Consider the following 23,719-nt stretch of genomic DNA (forward strand, 5'->3'; position numbering starts at 1 on the left):
TGCATTAAAAAATACTATTTATAGACATATGTCCACTTGCACATCATGAGATACAGTTGAACTTTAAAATAGCCCTAATAGTACAACACACATTTCCCACCCACAGTACCCACAGTTTTGTAAAAAAACATAATTAATAAGCAAGTCGGTATCTTTTGCTGAGCATGGAAGCAAAGGATATATGCAAATAGTTACCACCAGGAATAACCTTTCTTAATTTGAAGAAACATAAATCACATCAAGACACACATATTACTTAAAATTGCCCAATCAGTGACAGGAAGTACCGGACACCATGCAAAATGCACCCAGAAATTTTCTTCTTATATGCATCAATATAATTTAAATTACTTTCAAACTTTTAGTTCCGTCAGTTACCCACTGATACGCATCTATGTTGTATTTAATTATTCTCCCAGGGTTGAATGAAATTATTAAAATACCAGATAATTTCATCCCATCAGAATTTTAAAATGAGAGTTTTTATTCCTATTAATACAATAAAATGGTTAAATCTCACCTTACGTCTAAGTGAATCAAGGAAATACTCGAGTTTCTCATTTAAAAATAAATGATAAAATAGTTTCATTGAATTGGACAAAATAATTTTACTAGATGATAACATTAATTGGTTTCATTCGCTATATAATATACATAACTGTGACTTACTACCTTGAACAAAAAGTTCCCGGAATAACCACCGTGTGGCGCTCCCATCGTTCCGATTTGAGTTCTGTTTTTTTTGTTAAATTGGTACATCTGTTGTTGATATTCCCTTTAAATCTTAGTGTCATAACTTGACATTTGCAAAAGTTACGTAGCCAAGAGTACATCTATCTCTGTGTGTGTTGGCGATTTTTTACAATTGCAGAAATGGATTTAAATTTGCAACAACGAACTTGTATTAAATTTTGCGTAAAAAACGGATTTAGTGGCGCACGGACGTTGGAAATGTTGGAAAAGTGTTTCGGCAACGATTCTCTAAAAAAAACGGTCGTTTACCAGTGGCACGAGCGGTTCAGAAGTGGTCGTGAGTCAATCGAAGATGATGAACGCAGTGGCAGACCATCGACATCGAAAGTCGGTGAAAAAATTGATAAAGTAAAAGAAATGTTGGTCAATAACCGCAAATTAACCATCAGAGAAATAGCGGAGGACTTGAACATTGCCTATGGATCCGCCCAAGACATTGTGGTTAATGATTTGGGTTTCCGTCGTGTAGCAGCAAAGTTGGTGCCAAAAGACCTCAATTTCATGCAAAAAAGAGACCGTGTTGACGTCGCAAAAGACATGATTTGCGAGGCTGAATCCGATCCCACATTCATCAAAAGGATCATTACTGGAGACGAGACGTGGGTTTATGAGTACAACACGCAATCCAGACATCAGGCAAGTGAATGGCGTTCACCAAATGAGCCGAGACCAAAAAAACCACGTCGTTTTCAGTCAAAAAAGAAGGCAATGCTGACGGTTTTCATGGATTACAACGGTGTAGTGCATCATGAATTTTTGCCAGAAGGCCAGACAGTAAACAAAGAGTATTATTTGGGCGTTATGAGACGTTTGCGTGAAGCAATTCGCCGAAAGAGACCAGAAATGTGGGCAGAAAACTCGTGGATTTTGCACCATGAAAACGCACCGTCGCACAGTGCTATCATTATTCGTAATTTTTTGACGAAAAATGCAACAAATACCATCCAACAGCCACCGAATTCACCTGATTTGGCTCCCTGTGACTTCTTTCTGTTCAATCGAGTTAAAAAACCATTACGGGGAACGCGTTTTAGCAGCCGAGAGGAAGTAATGGAAAAATCGCAGGACGCACTGATGGACATACCGAAAACCGACCGTAACTTTTGCAAATGTCAAGTTATGACACTAAGATTTAAAGGGAATATCAACAACAGATGTACCAATTTAACAAAAAAAACAGAACTCAAATCGGAACGATGGGAGCGCCACACGGTGGTTATTCCGGGAACTTTTTGATCAAGGTAGTAACTTCCAAGAAAGTCTACAAAACATCAATTAGGCCTGTACAGACAGTAGCATACCTTCACCTTTGCTAACTGTGATTTGCTGCAGGCAAAGACGAAGTCATCCTTACGTACCGGACTCTCAGCCTTCAGACACAATGTGTGAATTCAAAGATAATTGCTGTTGATATGGTTTTTAGTATTAGCTTTTCAGGAAAAATGCTGCAGCCTCCATCAATGGATTTTAAATATGTAATACAAACGAATACACTAAAACATTTGGATATGGAAAAAACAGGGACCATACTGATATACCTGATTGGGAGTACAAAACACATTCACAAACAAAATGCTATGAAAATGTATTGACTAATAATGAACACACAATTTCAGCATGCAAGATGGTGACCATATCCCATCCTTAGATTTCATAATCTATCATATTGTACGAGAGACCTACAATACCTAATTACCAGAAAAAAGTTTAGTCAAACTTGTCAATCCTATAGAATATTCTGTGCTTCAAAAAAATACTCATGAAAATAAGGATTAATTGGAAACATTTTTGAAATTAACATAAAAAATTCAAGATTTTAAATTTTCAAAAGGTGGCAACAACTGGGTATTACTGCAGATGCAGGCGATTGGCTGCCAGTGTTCAAGAGTGCCACTTGTTCTGACATTGAGAGCAAAGAGCACATCAGGAAATCACTTGAGAACTTCACATTCTATTGTTCTCTTTTCCTATTATACCTCACAATATCCCAATATTTTCTTTCTCTTGCCTATGACCCCACTCACAGAATTTCCCTCAGCATACACATGAGTGATCCAGTGCCCATCACTGGTTTAGGGTTACATCAAAAATGACCAATTAGTTTCCATCTGGTTTTCAATTTTCTTACCCAAATTGGCTTCCAGCCTAAAAAGCGTGACCTTTTTACTAATTGTCCCTCAAAGCGGGTTGCAGTCTTCTGCAACTGACGAAGGGGCTGTACACACAGAACTTGACGCATGTGCGCATCTCTTGCCATTTCTAATGCTGTCTGACCTGAAAATCCAAATACAATTTGAGAACTTTATGATTTAACACAGTATAAAATCAGTTTTACCACAGAAATATAAAAAAAACACCAAGAGGGACTGATTAATATACATAATGCGGCGAACTTGGCACAAAAAGTGGCAAAACACAACTCACACACCATAATAACGCCAGGGTAGAATACAAAGCATACTACAGAGTTGGAGAATGGTATATGGACAAAAGTCCCATACCCACTTCACTCAATCAGAAACAAGATAATTACTCTTACAACTCTTAACTTGCAATTCATGGAAACTTCTCATATTTTAGGAGTTTTCCATTTCATTATTACATCATGCAGAAACTTCTTTCCATCTGCCAGTGCATATACTTAAGTATGATGAGTATCATAATAAAGAATAAAATTGTTCCACTTTTCCACTTATAAAAAACTGCTTTACTATTCACATTTCAGCAACACAGGATCATTGTCAGATAAAAAACAATTAAAAATATGATGAAACCAGAGTACAAGGACTGTTCAAAAAGTATCATGAAATTTGAATTTTTGCAGGTTACGTATATTTGATTTTTGATTTTTTTTTGTGGCATTATGTTGGTACTTAGGTTTCTCACTTATGCTGAAAATTTCGGCCATTTTGAATGTTCAGTTAATTTTTGAAAGCTGTTTTGCTAGGATGTGTTTTGGCTTTTCTTCGATTTTGCCGGTTCCAAAATATGGATCAAAGAATCTGCATCAAAATTTGTGTGAAAAATGAAATTAAGGGCACGGACGTATTCCCAATATTGACTGTGGCATATGGAGAAGCTACCTTGGACCGAAGCAATGTTTATCTGAGGTACAGTGTTTCCCGAGGGCCGAGAAGATGTGAAGGACGAAGAGTGAGCCGGATGCCCGAGCATGTCAACAACAGACGAAAATATTGATGAAGTGAAGAAAATAGTATTGGCCAATTGTCGAATCCCCATTAGAGAAGTTGCTGAGGATCTAGACATATCGACTGGCCGGTGTCACTCGATTTTTACCAATAATTTGGGCATGACACGGGTCGCCGCTAAATTTGTACCAAAATTGCTCAAATTCAACCAAAAACAGCAATGCATTAACATTGCGTACAATTAACTTGAGATCATGAAAACTTTTTATTAAACCAGGAAAGAATACAAAGAGGATCTATATGGTACAGAATATGATGTTGATGGGGATATCTTAGGTCTTGGCATACTTGATTGTGAACTAGAAAGGGCATTAAGGGGATTGAAATTAAATAAGGCCTTGGGGATAGATTACATCCCCACAACAACGTTCTACAGTCTGTGTCCATCCAAACACTATTAATGGTAGAATACTCAGTCAAAAAAGAGGACGGGGTATGTTTCATAGCAGAAGGGGGTTGGCAAAGAATACAATGGAGGTAAGAACAAGTAAGTCGATGAGTCACTTTGGGTAAAACCATTGGAAGTTTATCTCCCAGGAGGGGACCAATCAGTCAAAAGGAATCAAGTGCATAATTAAATTGTGTCTGGGAGTGGGCGAGATTCTTGGGAAATGAAAAAGGGAATTATCAACAACGTACAGTGGTGATTCAATAATTAGCTTAGGTCTTGTGAAATTTCTAATTGTTCGTAGATATTCAATCTTGTGCCTTTCTGTTCCAGGTAAAGAATATCAGCATCAAAGATACATTGATTGGAAGCATTGATGAAATGTTTAGTCGGAAGGGAGGAAGAATCACTACTGTTTACTCAGAAACTGGAATGTCCTTTTAATTTAATTGCAAAGTTTCTTTTGGTCTGACCAATGTAAGACTTGTTACCGGAGGCATAAAAAACTTGTTTTTTGTCTTGCCACTGATGATGACTCTATGCTGTAAAAAAATGCATAGGAAAGTATTTTTTTTGTAGAAAATTTCAACAACTTTATTCTGAATTCATCCAACAAATCGTGCCTTGAAATGTTTTTCTCACAGTGTGCATCATTTTTCTAGTGTACCATTCAACTGTTTTTGCTTCAACACAGCTCACTGTACCATCATATGGCATTTCAAAGTGGACAATTGATATACAATCCCTACTCACCTCAATACACAGGAATACATATTAAATGAATGCAGAATACATTAACTCTGAATTCTCACAATAATTTCTTCATATGCTTCAAGCAAGTACGGCAATATAATTGTTTTCCTTCTTGTTGAAAGGCCATTTCTATTTCTTTTAACCTAATCAACGAATCCCTATTAGTCTTTAATTCAGTGAAGTGTCCTTTTCTTCCTTCCAGTTTTGTATGCAAGATTCCATCATGCCAGATTAACATCCAGGTGCACAATTGCCTACCCATTCCACTGATCTTATAAACTTTAGTTTTTATACACAAAAAATGAACAATATTTTAATACTATTCATTCCAATACATTTTCAATTCAAAAGTAAGATGAATTTACTTATGTGTGGCTCATAGTTTTAATTGATAAGGACAAAATGGCAAAAAATGTAACCTCGGGCAGAAACTCAGAAATTACAAGTTTTCTGCTTCAATGTAAATAAATATGGCCAGTCTTTGTAGATGCTCACTCTGCACTAAGTGGTTTGTACTCTCTGGCAAAATCAGCAAAAATATAATGATTTTTATGAATAAATGAACTTGAACTGAAGTTTTAGGGAACTATTTGGCTATCATGTTTCATTTGCTGGAAATACCAATGCCATAGGAAATCATTTAGTAAGCTCTGCATCTTTGTGAAGGATGCACAGTTGACATTTTATAAAGATTTAAGAGGAAGAATGAGCACATAGTAAACTAGAAGATATGATAGTCAGCCATTGAAGAACACAACACAAAAAATGCTTACAATAATTAGAATTTAAAAATGATGGGACTTGAACTTGAATAATTATGAAGCAGTAAGACTTCAATATTGTTTGATAATCATAAGCATTCAATTGATATCATTTACTTATATTTATTACAAAATAAAATATTATCTTTTTGGTAAAAATACCATTTGGGAAAGTGATACTCATGAAATGTCTGGGAACATATACACAGTCCTCAGGTCGGTGACATGCATTTTGTCTGGTGTTAACTTTTAAGTGTTACAGCAAAAAAATTTCTTCTAACAAGTAATTATGGGTTGGACAAATCTTTTTGCACTCTTGAATAAATATAAATTATTATTTTCAATCTCCCCCTATCAATTACAATCAATGTGTCTCGGCTGTCTACTCTTCAAATTTTGATATTTGGTAGTTCACTAATTGGTGAAATTTTTCTTAGGAATAAAGGTGCTGGTTAGAGTAAGTATTGTTTGCTGAATAAGAGAATAAAATATGTAGCCAAATAGAACTTCAGTTGGCTTAAGGAAATTTGGCTTTTAAAATATGCAGTCGATATGAGAGGTATCAGAGTATATCAGCCTCAATAATTCATGGCTAACCATGTAAACAAAAATGCCACTTTTAACATTTATGAATAGTCTACATGTAGTAATATTTTCCTCAGATAACAGCTACATAAATCTGAAATGACTTACCTCTGTTGTTCCTAATCGAGGTATCAATTCCATTTTGCAAGAGAAGAACAGCAACTTCTTTGTGACCTCGATATGAGGCACAATGCAAGCACGTATTACCTTGAGCATCCACGCAATTTATATTAGGTGGCTTGTCCTGCTTTAACTGAAATCATAAGCAGAAACAACAGGAAATCACTGCAAAGGTATTCCTTCCATAAAGATATAGAATACTAATAATTTATAAACACAATTAAATAATCTATCATCACTCTCTTAGATTTTGTCTTAACTTTATCTATCCAAATCTGACTCTAATGAAACAACATTAAGGGAAAAAAATAATTTTTGCAGATGTGACCAGCAAGTTAAAAGACATCCAAAATGCATTACAGCTCATTATTATTACTAGCATCTTGTGCAAAACTTACGTTGAAAGAAAGATTTTTCAACTGATGAATATTTTATTACTTCTTTACACCAATTGAGAATTTAGCATATCCAGTAGTACATAGTGATGAAAAAGGATAGCCCTGATATATGAGGGCAGTCGGCATTATATGCCCCCAAAATGTTTAGTATTAAATAAATTTAAAACTGATATTTCCCTAAAAGAAACTTGTATAAAAGAGAAATAAACTCAAAATAAAGCTAATATAAGTCAGGTCAATGTTCATGTTATGTAACTATGGATTTAAATTAACATGCACAAATGAAACAAAAATATTTGTATTCATTCAAAAAAAAATGTGAAAGTATATTAATTGCCTCCTTAAGAGATTCCAAGGTCCTCGGTAAAACTTTGTAACCTTCCTGTTGAAACCAAAAGACTTGTGTGTCATATTCCTCACTATACTCTTCCATTTTGGGGGGTAAAAAGTTCTCCAGCATTTCACAATAGCGCACAGAGTTCACAGTAACAGTTGAACCTCGAGATTCCAAAAAGTAAGGCCAAATAATGCCTATGGAGGACACAGCACACCAAACTGTCACTTTGGGGCTATGAAGAGGTCTTGGATAAAGTGTGCGAGGGTTGTCAGGTGTCCAGTAACAAAAATTTTGCTTATTTCCTGAACCAGAGAGGTGAAAATGCACTTCATCACTAGACCATAGAATAGCTTTGGATTGCACAGAGGTCAAGATTGCCTTGCAAGCATCTGTACGCTCCACCCAGTCTTCTGAACTCAATTCTTGAGCAACCATCATCTTATAGGGGTGTAAGTGAAGGTCAGAGTGTAAAATTTGCCCTGCTGTTCAGGGTGATATGCCAAGAGCAGCAGCAGGTTTCTGCACAGAGCGCAATGGAGACTGTTCAACGGACGCTCTCACTACCAACATGTTTTCATGTGTTCGCACACTTTTAGCTCACCCTGCTTGTTTTCTAGGAAGTGTAGATCCTGCCACATGTACACAAGTAATCAATTTCCTAATGGTTTTAGAATCAGGAACCCCCCTGTCATGACGAGTCAAACCAAACCGCCTATGAAAAGCCCTTTGCATCACTACAACACTATCATTGTTTTTAAAGAACGTTTTTACAACAAAGCCTCGATGCTCACAGGTGCTCAGGCCACAGCATGGTAACTACTAAAAATGACATTCTTTACCCCAGCTAACATCACTACTCCCACTCTGCTGATTAATCTGGGTGCTCTTCAGTGATTTTTGAAACTAGGGAGTCCATTCTGCCCCACCCTATACTATGACACCATTAAAAATATATTAATTATCATTGCAGCTAATCCAATTTTTTCCACATTACTGATGGTATTATATAGTTTTCTTGAATATAAATAAAATGCTTTCCAGGGAATAGAGAATATTTTATTTTCAAAAAAAAAAACAAATTAGAAACACCAGGGTAGAAACATCCTCATATCACAACTTGTACCAGCCTATGTACCTTGAAATAGAAATGCATAAATTGAATAGTAATAAAGAACTATTGAATTTCATGTGCACCCCTTCCAGGATACAAACACTGTTAACACTGTTAGGAAAGTACACAACTTATATTATCAAAAGGTGTTTTTAATGCTGTCCATAGAGCAACATCATTCACTTGTCGGGGAGGACAGGTAGAAGAGGAGAGATTTGATTATTTGTGACTTAATTGCCCGGACTGCCCTCCTAAGCTTCAGCCTTGCCCTTAGTGATAAACTTTGGATCCCCACTTTTCCCCCTCCACCACTTGAGGGCAAACTCAAAGCATTTTATCATATCTTTATGCTTCATTGTAATGTGAACTTCCTACTGCAGTATTATATGGAGAAGAAAGTCAAGAAGGAATTCAACAATAATAAATGGTTAAGGCCTGATATTAGAGTTATAACATCTCTCCTAAAACAACTTCTCAGAGGAATCAAAATGGAAAACTCTGCTTCAGCTTAAGTTTGTTATTCTGATTAAAAGAAATTCTAAGAAACTGCAGGAGATTAACTTCAAAGCCACAATATTAACTTCAAAAAGATTTATCAAGTAAATGCTCATTAATATGTAACAATTTCAAAGAGTAAAAATCATTCTCCTTGACATTGATTATAACAAAGCCTACAGCAAAATTTTTAATGAGTCAAGAGGGAATTTAAATATATGCACAAAAGAGAACTCCAGCAATAAATCAAAGACAGCATGGAATTTGATTAGCAATATTGTTCCCTTGAACCACAACAAACATTGCAGTAACTCGAATCAATTAATTAAAATTATTGTTTAGCGACATATCTCATTGACACGGCTGCTTTAATCATTATTTTATTTCTGCTGTAAGTAAAGGCTCAATTAATGTTCTCTCTTTCGATGAAAAATCACACCAAACACCAAATCATGTAAACATGAAAATGAAAATCCAATTTTTCTATATCCTAATGATATTCTGCAAATATTGAGAAAATTCAGCACGGAAAACCCTGCAGTGTTTTATGACATTCCTAGCTCAATCATAAAATAAGATGCCAAATCCTAGATTCTTCACCCTCTAGTTTAATTGATTAGTGTTTCCCTTTGCTCCTTTTGTTTCCCTAGCATGCTAAAGACTGCTAAGTTGTCCCAATCTGTAAAGGAAGGATGAATTTGATCCGTTAATTTTAGACCCATCTCTGTCCTCTTCACGTTTTCTTATTTGAAACAGTCATGTATTACTGACTTTGATATTTTATTGATAGATATGATTTATAATCATCCTCACAATTTGGGTTCACTGACAGGAAAGGCACTAAAAGTGGATATTTACAAATTAGTCGAATCAGTATTAAATGGACTTGACCAAAAGGCATATGCATTTGGCATGTTCTACAATTTGATCAAGGCTTTTGAAAATGTTAAATGCTCCTAAATTACTAGAATTTAGTCTTCATTTGCCCATTACAATTGGGATTTAAATAACAAGGATTCCTGCCATCCATATGCAACGTGTTAACAAGGAAGGACCACATTAATGCCATACCAGGAAAATTATGCTCAGCGTGTTTCCTTCTTAAAACATTGAAGAAAACTGTAAGCAGGGATGAGCTAAAAATGTCACATTACGATATTGTGCTCTCCCATGTTATTCATGGTATCATCCATTGGGTATCATCCCCTCATTTGGAAAAATATTCAAGCTACAAAAGAAGGCCATCTTTTACATTCCAACTAAATATCCCACAGCCCTATCTATCTCTACCATTAATTCAGGACCCTGGTCTCCTACTATTAATATGTATGTTCATACGCTTCCTAGTTTCATATATTTAACAGCACAAAACAGAATATCAAACAAAGTCACAATACCACAATCACCCAACCAGAACAGAATCAGACTTGAACATTAAGTGCACCAGGGGAAAAACAGCAGACCTAGGGGCTAAGTCTATGGGGCCAGTGAGATATAATGACCTGTCACAGGCATATAAAGAAATTAAAAATTTATGTAGTTTTAAAAATGCTATGAAAATGTTTCTCATTAATAAAAATTACTACAGTATTTAAGTTTTTTAATGACATATTATGATACAAATGTGTATAAATTTTATCCACCTATACATGCATATAAATTTTGAATCATTGTAAATAATGAACAACTTGAAATTTTGCTAATGCTGTATATTGTTTTGTTCTATTACTCTAGTGTCACCACTCTTTACTTGTTATACTGTAAACAATATTTAATCTATACTTATGATGCATCTTATATTGGATCTATGTACCAATACCTGGATCAAAATAAATACAGTCACATCCCGTATTATCGGATTTTACATTTTCCCACAATTTACAATATTTTTATCATGTCCCATGCAATTTCCTATTTTTCTAACTTGGAAACCCAAATTTATATGATTCCATTTTCAGTTTTCCTACCATTTGAATCAATATGCACTCAATTTAAAAAATTTCATATTCTAAAACAGTAACTCATGAATTACAACCTTAATAAAAAAACTTTTTTGTCTCCATTTCATGCATTTCTGCTTAAAAAATGAGAGAGAGAGAGAGCAGTAATAGGAATGGTTTGAGCAAAAAATTTGAATACAGTGGGGCAGTACAGAGCACCGCTAGAGATGAAAATTTGAACTACTTTAAACTAATATCTCAGGCTGCCAGGAAAAGATTCCTCCCGTGGCATTAATACATTGCGAGACTAGGGGTTAGCTACGTAATGTATATATTGTAAGAACACCTGTAGGAGACTATTCATTTCACAAGTTGAAATTATGAGGAGTGAAAATGATTCCTGATCCAAACATGATGAAGCATGAAAAATACATCACATATTGTCGATATGATATATTACGTGTTCTAGCACAGAGTACAACAGAAAATGCAAAACGTAAATTTCTAAATAAAAAGCTCTCTGACTAGTATTTTAGTATTTGCCATCAGTTACTGATATTATAAAGTTATCAACAATTTTGCACAATTTTCTTAGAATATTTAACAATAACTACAAAAAATGTTTAAATAAATGTACATGTTTACTTCCACTTAAAACATTATTTCAATATGTTAAGGTTTTTTCCTTTATTTCAATGCTCAATAATGCACATAGATATTTCTCAAATTTAGGTACAAATGCAGTTCACTGTTGAAGCACTTACCATGGCTGCCACCGATTTCATATCCCCTTGCCGTGCACCAGCAAGTAGAGCTTCTTCACGCCGCCTTGCTTCAGTCATCTCAGCCGCAGCCAACAGCTTGCATACCTCAGGATCTCTACCAACCTCCCTTGGTGTAAGTCCTTCCCCATTGGGTACACTCACATCAGCACCTCTTCCTAGTAGAACTAAAACCAAATCCTAAATTGGAAAATAAAAAAGCTATGGTTAATTAAGAATTCTATTATGTCAAAAATGATCATTTGTGGAGGCGCAATCTCACAAACTGTCCTTATTGGCACTGTACAATCAGCACTCAGCAGCCAAAATGAATTTTTGCCAAGGGAGCGACTGATTATCCCAACATCCTCCAATGATATATTGAGATAAATGAAAAATGATATATAATGGAAAAATCATCTACATGTTTCGGTTTGGTTCAGGATTGGTTTCCCAGCTGGTAGAGTACTCTGCTATGGACAAGCATACCCAATAGGTATGAGTTTGTGGGCACCAGATTAGGAAATTTTGGGTAAATACATCTTATATTATCCCCTTTCCAACCCAGATGTACCACAATGAGTACAAACCAGGGTAATGTAAATGGAGGATTCACAGTAATTTCTACTTTTTTCAATGCACTTACAATCTACCTTCCATGAAAGTCATTTGTACTTTTCAACGTGTTTAAGTTATGAAACATGACTTATCCCGAATAATGAAATGTATTAGCACATAGCTCTCACATTGCAAAACAGTCAGGCTTTACTCCTGTCATCAGCAGAATTTTTCAGGCCTAAAACTATACCAGCAGAGTTTAAAAAATAGTCTAACTGACCTCTGGTGTGACATTATTAGCATTAAAACGGTAATCACCTCTCTACCAATGAATGCTGCTTTATGAAGAGCAGTGTCCCCAGCATCATTTATTGCATTGATATCAGCTCCATGATCCAATAACAATTCCACCACAGTAAGATGGCCAAAGTAGGAAGCAAGATGCAGAGGTGTCCATCCAAAATTACTCTTATTTTTTCCTGAAAAAGAGCAGAAGATATTTGTAGGAGGTGCTAAATTACTATAAAAATACAATTTTACAGTTTAAGCTTTTCATTGCCGAAAAATTTATTAGCAATCAAATATAAAAAATAACCAAATAAAAAAAAGATTTAACTATTATACTGAATTTAGATTTTCATACTTAACAAGGTATACATATTTATTACACATCAAGACAGTAGCACTATTTCAGCACTACAGAATCACTGGTTTAATTTTATATATGGCAAATACAGTCCTTAGAATATCACATTTAGGACAATGGGAAAACAACTACAATGTGAAGATTAGTATTGGGCATAAGAAATGGAGATGAACACCCAATTAAGTACTTATAAAATTAATGGAAAAGAATATAAAAATACATATTGTCTTAATAAGGAGGTTTGATTGGGTGGAAGATAATCAACAATATATCATAGAAAATACTGCACTTTCATAATCCAGAGAAATTTTTAGTACAACATGCATTTTGACTGAGTGGAGCATCATGAGATGCTCCACTGAAAAATCAATTAAATTAGGGTGTATATAATAAGAATGGTAGGGAAGGGAAAAGAAGGGTGGGGCAAGGGATGTGGAAAAAGAAAGTGGAGTTCCAGTTTTTTCCACTCCTCCTTAAACCATCCCTTTCCGTACCCTTCCTCTTACTTTCCCCTTTTTCTATGACACTAGGAGAAGTAAATTAACAAGGAGTGGCAATCGGCAGCTTAGGTCGGTCATTTGTGCACCACTAGCCATAAATGGTTCATTTGGTCGAGTTGAGATACTCAAGGAAATGAAGGTAGGGTAGACAACAGTTTAATGATATGACTGCTGTATTCTACAACCATTTTTACATCCTTGCTGATTAGTTATTTATAAAGGTAAAGGTAGAAATACCTTATAAAATTACCACAATATAGAGAAAACAAAAATGAGCAGGATTAGAGAAGGAGAATAAAAGTACATCGTCACATTTATAAGGGTACACCGTATGATTAAATACAGAAAGCTTTAATAAATAACAACAAGGAATTATTAAAGAATACATTATGGTCAAGGAATTAGTAAAGGAATAATGTACAAAACATAAGATGCCTTGATTTCTCTTACCATTCATTGTCATATCTATACGACAATAGTATTTGAATTCATATCATCATATCAAGACACATCCATTTATTAAATACTTGATACAAAAATATTAAAACACTTAGTTCTAGATAATTCTGATATAATATCAAAAATATGCTATAAATTTCAAAACTAATTTAAATAGACAAGGATTTCCTTATTTAAAAAAATTCAACTGTTTTCATGTTAATTCGTTTTACTGAATAAAATTCAAAAACAGCGTACGCAAAGTTATACACATTTAAACCAGTTGAACTACCATAATATCAAAAAGCGCCGATTACACTGGATTCAATTAATTAAGTACAGTGTCGTGTCAACCATGTAAAACCGGCTTTCAGTATAAATATATAATCCTTATTTTTTAATACATTAAATACATAACACTTGTGTTTTTCCCGTTGGTGACATGGAGCTTACGTGGCTGGATTCACTTCAGATAGGGAAGGCAAAATCTACCACAAATATAAGGGATATATCTTTCAAATGCATAAAAAATACTACTTTATTGGGAAAACAACATCGATAGTAAAAATCTATGAACTCGTAAATGAATGATAACACATTAATTAAGAATTACCTCTACAGCTGATATTAAGCGTTATTTTTTCCGCCTTCTTGGCATCAAGTAATTCCTGAACCATCGGTATGTCCCCATGTCTGGTACTGTACAGAAGTATTTCCTGTAATTCCATCTCTGTCCTATCTTCGAATAACATCCTGTTCGTCTATTATGGATCAAGTCATGCTTAGGAAATTGAAATTTTAGAATTCCTACGCGTGGAACGATTAAGGTTAGAGTAGTTCATCAAGCAATATGATATTGGGCGTATTTAAATATCAAGTGATAAGCAATAGTTTCCATTTACTTCTATCAACTAATTTGAAACGTCATACGAAAAACATTAAAAATTTGCTTTTCCAAATATTGGGCTTTTAGTACGATGATTACGGAAAGCAAAGAACTTGTTAGATATAATGCACCATTTATCAAAATTATATAACCTCAATTTCCCGGAAACTCTACGTTTAGGAACAATAATATATTTCACCTGACTTGCTTACACTCCACGTAAAATTATCATATCTCGATTGAACAAAAGCCGAACGTATAGCATAGGTATTTTCGTCTGTCGGTTGGCATTTAAATCAAGATTGGGCATGACCGGGCCAGATTGAGATGTATGAGGGGATTGCATATATGGTGGTTGATTGCAAGAAATAGTAGCAATATTCTGTCCGTTTAAATTTCGAATTATTCTGTCAGAATTACTCACAGGGGGATTATTTTGCCTTCAATGAGATATAAATGTCGAGGGAAGATGAAATTATCATTGTGCCGTTGCGTGTTGGAATAAGGTTCTCCCCACCTGCGCTTGTGTATGTTTATGAAAAGAAAACAGCCGACAATTTTAAGTCCAGTGTTCTCAGACGCCGGATAATGCCAATTAGAGATTTTTTTCAGTCATCTGACATAGAATCAACTGCCAAAACTTTGTTGGAGAGGCACGGAAAACAGTTGTTTTGCAATGTGCCTATAGTGACAATTTGTAAAATGTTACGCCTTCTGAGGGAACACAAAAATGTAAGATATAATTTGAGTCATTACAGCTTTTTAAAACACCATTGCGCTTTTTTTAAATGTTTCTGGTAAAAAACTGATCCTGTATAGGGAGTGGATTTAAAAACTGCCCTGGAGATTGTCAATGAAGAAACGACTGAATTACAAGGAATTTCAGATATGCTGAAAAAAACGGATGATAAATACCAAAGAGATATTGATTCCTCTAAGGAAGGCTCGCCTGTAAACGACCAGAAAGACATTTCGAAATTACCTCCAGAGACAAAAGAAGTTCAAGAGGTGGACGTTGAGAATACATGGGATGATGATGATGGAGAGTATTCTCTTGAATTTCCATTGGATAAAATAGTAGCTTAGATGACACTTAGTTTCTCGAGTTAGTTTGAAAAACATGCCTCTTATTTAACTTGTACAATTACATCTTGAATTATGGTTCAACTACTTTAACATTTGTTGTTCACGCTCAAAATACCTGTAATTATTGTCGCGTCATCAGCATACATATTCACGAATAAAATCTTATTAAAGATCGAAACAACAATAAAATAAGTTCTGTAGAATAATCGAATTAAATAAGTTCTTGATAGACCCTAGTATAAACCTCTTCTGGCTCACCACAATACCATTTGTAGGTACTTCTTCTTAACAATAAAATCTTAAAATTTTATTGGTTAAATAATTAGTACAGAGAAATATAATCTATGTGGCATTATTTGTTGATTAAATATTTGTTAAAAGTACGTAATAAGGGTTAAGTAACTTTGTTATTTTTTCAATCGCCAAAAGATGAAAAAGGATAATTATGTTTGCACATATTTTACATAAACTATAAAAGTGTTAACCATGACCCTATGAATTTTCCAAAACTAGGAATTCAACACATACATGTTTTACATTGTGATATTCTCCAAAAACAGTTTGTTGTGGCCTTCTAGTACAAGATTCCATGTGTGCCTTGACTTCATTTCTAATTAGGTCCTTATGATGGGGTATGTATTATAATGCATGTAAATAAAAGAGTGGAAGGAGTAGAAAGAAGGTTTAGAGGACAAGAGACCAGCTGAGGTGCATACTCGAGAAACACTAAACTATGCATAGGCTTTCAGTTTTCTAAGGGAATCTCAGCCTTGTAGATATTTCCAACCAATCCTTTTCCTGCAACCCACATAAATTGAACACCACATCATTTGGAATGTGGCCACATATGGCCTATTTCTTGGAAGAGCTCGCATGGCATTGTCACACAGCTTTAACTCTCACTAAGGATTTTCAAGTCACATTCCTAAATGGCCCTACTGTACAAGTTCCGTGGGCTTTGGTTTCGTCTATTTTTCAGTTCATTGTGATCCTTTGTCAAAATTACCCTGTTAAATGGCTAATTCTCTTAGCGAAAATGGATGAAAACTGGCTACATGAAGAATTAATGTTCAATTAATTTAACAAAATAAAATTTTAAATTGTGAATAAAATTCAGTATCCTACCCCACAATATAACGTTTAATGCATCTGAAACAGAAGAAGTAGCTGTGTTTAATATGGACAGTCTGAAGAATGATTTGTGTAAATCAAATAAAAATGAATTATTTTGTGTACCTGTGCATGTTTGACTATAACTTCGTAAAAGTTTCTGAAATTATTTCATTTTTACCTCAAAGCAATGCTTTCTCATTTACAAGTAAATTGGGATTGTGGGGCAGGTGATGTATATAGTTAGACACGGTACGTCTTGCATTTAATAGAGCTAGATCATCCATGATTGATGAGTGAAAGGAAATATTTCCCATATTTATATGAAAATACAAGTAAATTAGCTTATGGATAGACCCATTACCACCATGATTATCATTCTTCAATACTTCAAAAATATATGCTGAATAATCAGAAAATAAGTATGTTGTTGATTCATTAATATATTGGTTTTTTTGAATCTGGACATTAAAAATGTGTGAATGGTAATCTTTTGGACAGGTGAGATTTTTTAAATTGCAAATTGCTTTGAATGTCCAATTTCATTCAAAATAGAATTTTTGCTAGTGACTGAAGAAGTGTGTTGGACTCTTTTATTTCTTCCTCATTTTTATAATCCTAGTATCTCAGGAAATTTCCTATTATCCCAAAACATTGAGTATGTTCATGAAGCAATTTTAGATTTTCAGTTTTGGGGAAATCATCTGAGATCTCACCATTCAAGCCAACCTTTAGGATGTATACACCAAGGTTTTGGTAATGTCTAGTCTTAGAAATCCTTTGCATTACCACAAATGTGGAGGGATCATCTTCACAAATTAATTTGTGACTATGTGCATAAATACCAAAACAAACCATCAAGCTTTACTTTATGCAACCAAAAGAACATTCTATCAAGAAAATTTGTGGTACACACCTAACATACCTGTAGGTTCAATAAATTTAGTTAAAATCTAATGATAAAATATGTGGAAACCTATATAATGAAATAAAATTTCCTTCAATCGGCGGAATTTTCTTCTTTTCATTGTTAGATAAGTTAATTTCTATAGAAATTTTCAGCATAGATTGCTTGTGCTACTGTGGGAACAAATAATGTATTTCTCACCAACTCACTCTATATTTTCACTGTATATCCTTGCTGTGTATTTTCACTGAACAGATTATTACCATGCTTGCTCAGTATATGTTACTCATCTTTCTGTTTGTTAATATTTTGTAATATCAATAATGTTAGGTACCTGGACATGATAGTCATGTTTTCTTGTTTCCAGAGTTGTTAATAAAATGAAAATTATATGAATGACATAATTCCAATCATGCTAAACATAATTAGTGTATGCCTATGAAGCTGGCTCTATAGATCCCAGTTGTGGTTAACCTTCAGCATTACTAATAAAGGTGTTCCCTATTCCCTGTATATCATCAATAAATGTACATTTGAAGAACTACCTTATTTTAATGACTATCGGAAAGAATTTGATTCATCCGAACTCCCAGGAAATACATTTCACATATATTAAAATATACATTTACATAAATACATATATGTTGATAGTATGTATTAATGTATTGTAACGCCTTGACTTGATACCAGGACATGTAATTCGAGAAAATGGATTCTTAGCAGTATTAAAATGGATAGAGGGATAATTGAATAAATGTGTGTGTGAGTAGGCTGGAGTAAATCTCCCCCACCCATCTCCATTAAAAATGAAGTGGTGAGCATAATTATTCCTGTGATTCCCCCCATCCCTAAATCCCTTTTCATGTGTCATAGGAAATAAGGGAGATGCATGAGACGACATAGCGTGTGTTAGTGGTATGAGGCCTCATGATCAGAGTGCCTGCAATATTTTCCTACTCCTTCTTTATGAGGAAGTGTGTGAAGACAAGTCCTGTCTGTGCTGGAGAAGTCCCACACCCTTTTTCTCACCTCTTCCTCTTATTTTTTAATTACATAGAGGGGTGTAGAGAATGTCTAACATAACAGAACTAAGGTCAGGCATGATGCCAGGCAGAAGATGTTTGGTTTTTAAGGTGGAAGGCTGAAGAACTTGGAGTAGGAGAAATAAGACCATATGAAGTACATAGATTGGATAGAGTACCCAGGTATTGGCAAGAGATCCTCTAAGCAGCTTATTAAATTGACATAACTCCACAGTATACAAAGTGAGTGAAATGAGAACCTTGAAAGGCATAGACATCTCTTTCCTCTCCCCCATATTGGTGTGAGAAGTCTGACGAGGTTAAAGTAGATATCTTGTGAACTACTAAAAAGAAAGTGCATCCTTCCTGTGCTAGGTGAATTCATTGGAGCCGTATTTTCAATTCAAAGTATCAGTATCTCATACGAGGGAGAAATGAATTACCATTATCACCATTACTTTGTTAATCTCGGTCTGATTATGTGTGTTGAGTCAAGAGGGAGATTTTTTAAAGCTGCACAATGTCATTAAACAGAGCAAGGGGACTTTTAGCAATGTAAGTAACAAATATCTAATTTAAATGAGTTCCTCAATCTCTCAATGCATTGGTATATTCGTTTTTTCCATGAGGTTGTTATTTCAATCTTGTAAGTAATGTTCCATAGTTTTTTAAAACATTTTCTGTTGATTACTTGTTCAAGGGGAATTCAACGCATTACGTTCCCTCTTTAATGGGTCAGGTAATGCTCAGTGAATAAATTGAAAATGTTGATTCATAATTTTTTTTGGGTTCAAGCATTCATCTTCCACTGTCATTCAGTTGACTTGGAAATACCCTATTTCATCTCAGGTACCTCTATTGCTTCACCGGCAGTATGATCGCAGTACTACCACAAGGCTGGGTTTTGTCCTGTTTTTTGATAGCTGGGAATCATATCTCGGACCACTAAGCCAGCCAGCACTTGACAAGCATTCCAGCCCCCTTCATTACAGCATATTGCAGGGCTTCTCCCATCCCTAATCAGATCCCTAGAAATCCCAATCCTGTGGTATTTGACAGATAAGGCTCTATAAATGTACATAGCTGTTTGTAAAAATATATTTAGAGAGGTTTAAATGATAAGATTGAAAAATGGTCCATTAATGTAGAAAACATGTAAATAATTGTACATGCTGATATTCGGAAAGAAAGTTAAGGTTTGGTTGACCAGAGTTCAAGTCCAGATGCATGATGACTCTTGCTCCTAAAACTAAGAAGTATTCCTCTAATTAACAGCTCTGCCAAATACTTCAAGTTCTATGAGTGCATTTTTAACAGTGTGTAATATTTTCAAAGAAAAGGGATGAATTGACCATCCAGGAAAATGAAGGTTTGGATGCTGTCATACTTTTTGTCACTACCCAGATTTAAGGATAAGTTACCATTACTGTATCTGGTACATTAATGCAAGAATCAAACTAGGATTTCTAAGGCTGAAAGAATCAGTTGTATCAAATTGATTTATGGAGAGCTTTTACATCGTTGACTGTTCATAACAATTGTGACAAGCTAACCAAGGTATAATGAAAAAATATTCTAAATTTTGATCGTGAAAGATAAATTTCAAGCACTTCATTATGCAGTACTATATAAATTTGGTCAGATGCCATTACAAAGTTAAAAGCTGTTCAAGCTGCATGTTTCTAGGGGTAGGTAACTACTAAATATACCAGCCAAGGGTTCTTTTTTATTCGTCCTCGAAGTTTGAATCCTTTAGAATGATCTTAATTCTACATTCCTATTCCTTTACTGCAATTATACCATTTTACAGTTACAACACTCCAATAACTGAGTATTCCCATGATTGTGGCAATGAAGACACAAGGGTGAAATACAAGGACCAATCAAAAATAAGGTGCATTCACTCCTCCAAGTGAAAAATAGCATCAGAGTTCCATGTGAACAGTGATGGTATCCAGCAGTTGCCTCCTATTGCATGGCAATTGGTCATTAAAAACCTCTCATACTTAATATTTACTCCTCAATAAAGATTTACTCGTATTATAAAAATGTGATTATATTTGTATGCCAATGGTATTGGTAAGTGGAGCTGTTTATTTTTTAATGCTCCATTATGAATGAAATAATTATAAATGAGCTACATGCTTGCAAGGATTATCAAATTCAATCTATAAAATCCAAAATAAAAGTTGTGACTTGAATATGCATATTAGTTTTTCAACCTACATCATTTTAAGATGATGCCTTCGATCAAAGGTAATCCTAGAGCAAAATTTTCTCTAAATGATCCATTATGCAGGGATGAATGAATTAACTCCTTTTTGGTCGATATTATATTTATTTCCTCTTCATTCCTGCTTCCTTAAATAATGGAAATATCACCAACTGCCCCGGCAGTGGGAATGGTTTACATATATCTTTGTGCACATTCTTATACTGAAAAACAAAAATAAGAAATAAAATACATCTCTTCAGTGACTAGTGGCCTTAACCGTATGCACAGTGGTAAATGTGGCCCCATCCTTACAATAGTTTACCTAGTAGACTCCCTTGAAACACAGCATCCCATCAAGAAACAACCCATAAGGTATTAAATAATTTTGCAATCTACTTTTTTGCTCTTTCATCCTGTAGGACAAGGAAAAAATATGCCAATTTCCTTCCCAATGTTCACCACTTCCATGCAATGCACACATCATTCTTTCTCACAGCAAACAACAAAGGTATTTCTCCCCAAACATATTGTGAAGGATGATGCCTACAGGGCCACTTCACCTTAGTATATGATGCCTGTGACTAGTAATTTTTACAAACCTGCTATCCGATTTCCCAATGGATGTACTATCCTCCCAGAATCTACAAAAAGCAGTTTTTTTACCCCGGCATCATGATTACAAGTTCCCACATTGTTCCCAGTTTCTCCCACATCCTCCAGTGCACAAATAAAGTATTAAAATGCCCTCAATTTGATGGTTTTCAATGACCTCTCTGCATGACAATGAATTTTTACTTGCACTCTCCAGAGAACAGCCAGTTTCATTCAGTTACAATTTTTTTTATTTTACGACAGCATATTTATTACACACCAATTCATATAGCACTAGGATGTTCATGTCATTGTGCTACATCAAGTCAGCAATAAGCTCCAAGATGCATGAAGCCATCCATTACCACTGATTTTTTAACTTGTTGAACCTGAAGCTCCTGAAATCAGTATCTCTCAATCATCCAGCAGATACAGTTTAAATTCCATTTATGTAAAACACAAGAAAGAGGTGTTTCTTCAAGATTTTCATTTAATAGAAGTACATATCACTTGTACAAGGCACCCAATGCCCAAGTTGCTGATGGTGAACAACAAAACATTAGGGTGCACCTATGGAATATTCCCTCGTTAATGGAAGAGAGACCTTTGACAGACTGATTTTTAGTAAAGTCTTTCCAAGCTAACAGAACTTCTAACCTTAGGAGAGGATACAATGATGAAGGAATTCAGGTATGGCACTGTCCATGGGAGTCAACTCCTCAAAGATAGTAGCCAAGTCTCTTCACAGATGGCAGATTTTTACGAGGGCCAGTGAGGAGAAGTTGAGGTGGAATAAGTGGGCCTTTAGGTGTCTTGTTCATATTTTTTAGGACGACTCCCAGTGAATTTTGGGATGAGCAGTAAGGATGTATTTTGTGTCATGAAGAGGTGGAAGGAGAGGCAGGGGTTGGGGAGCCTGCAGTGGGGTCATGTCAACCACCTCACAGCTCCTTCTCAATCTTGATCATCTCCAAGATTCCATCATTCATTTCCTTGACAGCATCGTATTCAGTGAGACCCATGCGCCTCTTGTTGGAAATGTCATACACTCCACCCTCAGCTTCCGTGTGCTCTCCTCGTGTGCCACGGACCTAAAGCAGATAAAAGATGAAAAGTGCAATTACATTTTCAGTCCACGTACAGGATGATGGTGGTAAGAATGATATACGGCTGCAGTCTGACTAATGAAAAATGCATCGATTAGTTTTGTGAGTTGTTTGACAAAATCTCTATCCCAATTAGATAATGCCTTTAGAGAAATTTTCAAGGTATGAGTTTTAATGACCTGATTCTGACAACCTGATGACAAGCCATTATCAAATATGATAAGGTAACCAGAATCTGAAATCCTGAACCAGCTGTAACCCTGGCAACAGTAAAAGAGACGAGAACTCTTTATTATTATAGAACAGTTCCACCACATCACACTTGAATCTGTAATTTATATCTGACCTCAGCTTTTATAATTATCACCAATGAGTGATTATTGAAAACGAATGCATAATGCTTAACACATGTCTTTACTTATTCTTTGTCTTTTTGAAGATGAAAACAGAAAAAAGAAAACCTACAAGAGAAAATTCAATTTTAGTGAGTGATAACAAAATAATACTTTTTTTTGTCTGCAAAAAATTATGTGAATGTGTAATTGTGTCAGTCCAGCCTTAAAGTTAGAATAACTATTTCTTTGATTGTTTCAAAACAAATACTGGAACTATCTGGTCCAAGCTTCAGAGAGTTTTCAAGTCACTGCAAGTACACTTCAATAGACTTTTAAGTGAAAATTATATCATACCTGAAGGTTGAAGCGAGCAGCAACCTCTTCCAGCTTGGCCTTGTTGGCGGCCAGCTTGGGCAGCTTGATGTGAACAGATGCACGCACCGTGGTTCCCAAGTTGGATGGGCAGAAGGTAAGGAAACCCAGACGGTCATTGTGAGAGAAGGGAACTCGCTTCTCAACATCATTGACGGCAGTGACTAGTCTGCGGTAAACCTGGCCAAGGTCACCTCCCATTTGCATAGAGATGAGGCGAAGATGATCCTCCTCATTGCACCACACCAAGAAAGTTTTGTTTTCATTGTGGTAGATACCTCGTCCCTCAGGCCAGAAGCGGCAGGCATTGGCAGCCTAAATACAAAAAATTAAGTA

At 35.2% G+C, this 23,719-nt stretch overlaps 2 protein-coding genes across 3 annotated transcripts in view; both read right to left on the reverse strand.

The window, feature by feature from the left end:
* The window catches only part of LOC139688056 (oxysterol-binding protein-related protein 1-like), a 252,397-nt gene extending 237,573 nt beyond the window's left edge, over window positions 1–14,824 (reverse strand). The window contains exons 1-5 of one of the 2 annotated variants that reach the window (XM_071585472.1): window positions 14,367–14,824; window positions 12,488–12,648; window positions 11,615–11,812; window positions 6,558–6,702; window positions 2,882–3,027 (exon numbers count right to left, since the gene is read on the reverse strand). In XM_071585472.1, the coding sequence (XP_071441573.1) occupies window positions 2,882–3,027; window positions 6,558–6,702; window positions 11,615–11,812; window positions 12,488–12,648; window positions 14,367–14,505 (789 nt within the window). In that variant the 5' untranslated portion in view covers window positions 14,506–14,824. The remainder of the gene's footprint in view (window positions 1–2,881; window positions 3,028–6,557; window positions 6,703–11,614; window positions 11,813–12,487; window positions 12,649–14,366) is intronic. The other variant, XM_071585471.1, reaches the window with a different exon arrangement.
* Window positions 14,825–21,082: 6,258 nt separating this feature from the next.
* Window positions 21,083–23,719, reverse strand: part of Argk1 (Arginine kinase 1) — a 47,100-nt gene continuing 44,463 nt past the window's right edge. Inside the window, exons 5-6 of the mRNA XM_071585709.1 lie at window positions 23,366–23,698; window positions 21,083–22,661 (exon numbers count right to left, since the gene is read on the reverse strand). Coding sequence (XP_071441810.1) covers window positions 22,512–22,661; window positions 23,366–23,698 — 483 coding nt within the window. The 3' untranslated portion in view covers window positions 21,083–22,511. The remainder of the gene's footprint in view (window positions 22,662–23,365; window positions 23,699–23,719) is intronic.

The sequence above is a fragment of the Hetaerina americana genome, unplaced genomic scaffold (assembly GCF_022747635.1).
Source record: "Hetaerina americana unplaced genomic scaffold, ioHetAmer1.1.p SCAF_2, whole genome shotgun sequence".
Taxonomy (NCBI): Eukaryota; Metazoa; Arthropoda; class Insecta; order Odonata; family Calopterygidae; genus Hetaerina; species Hetaerina americana.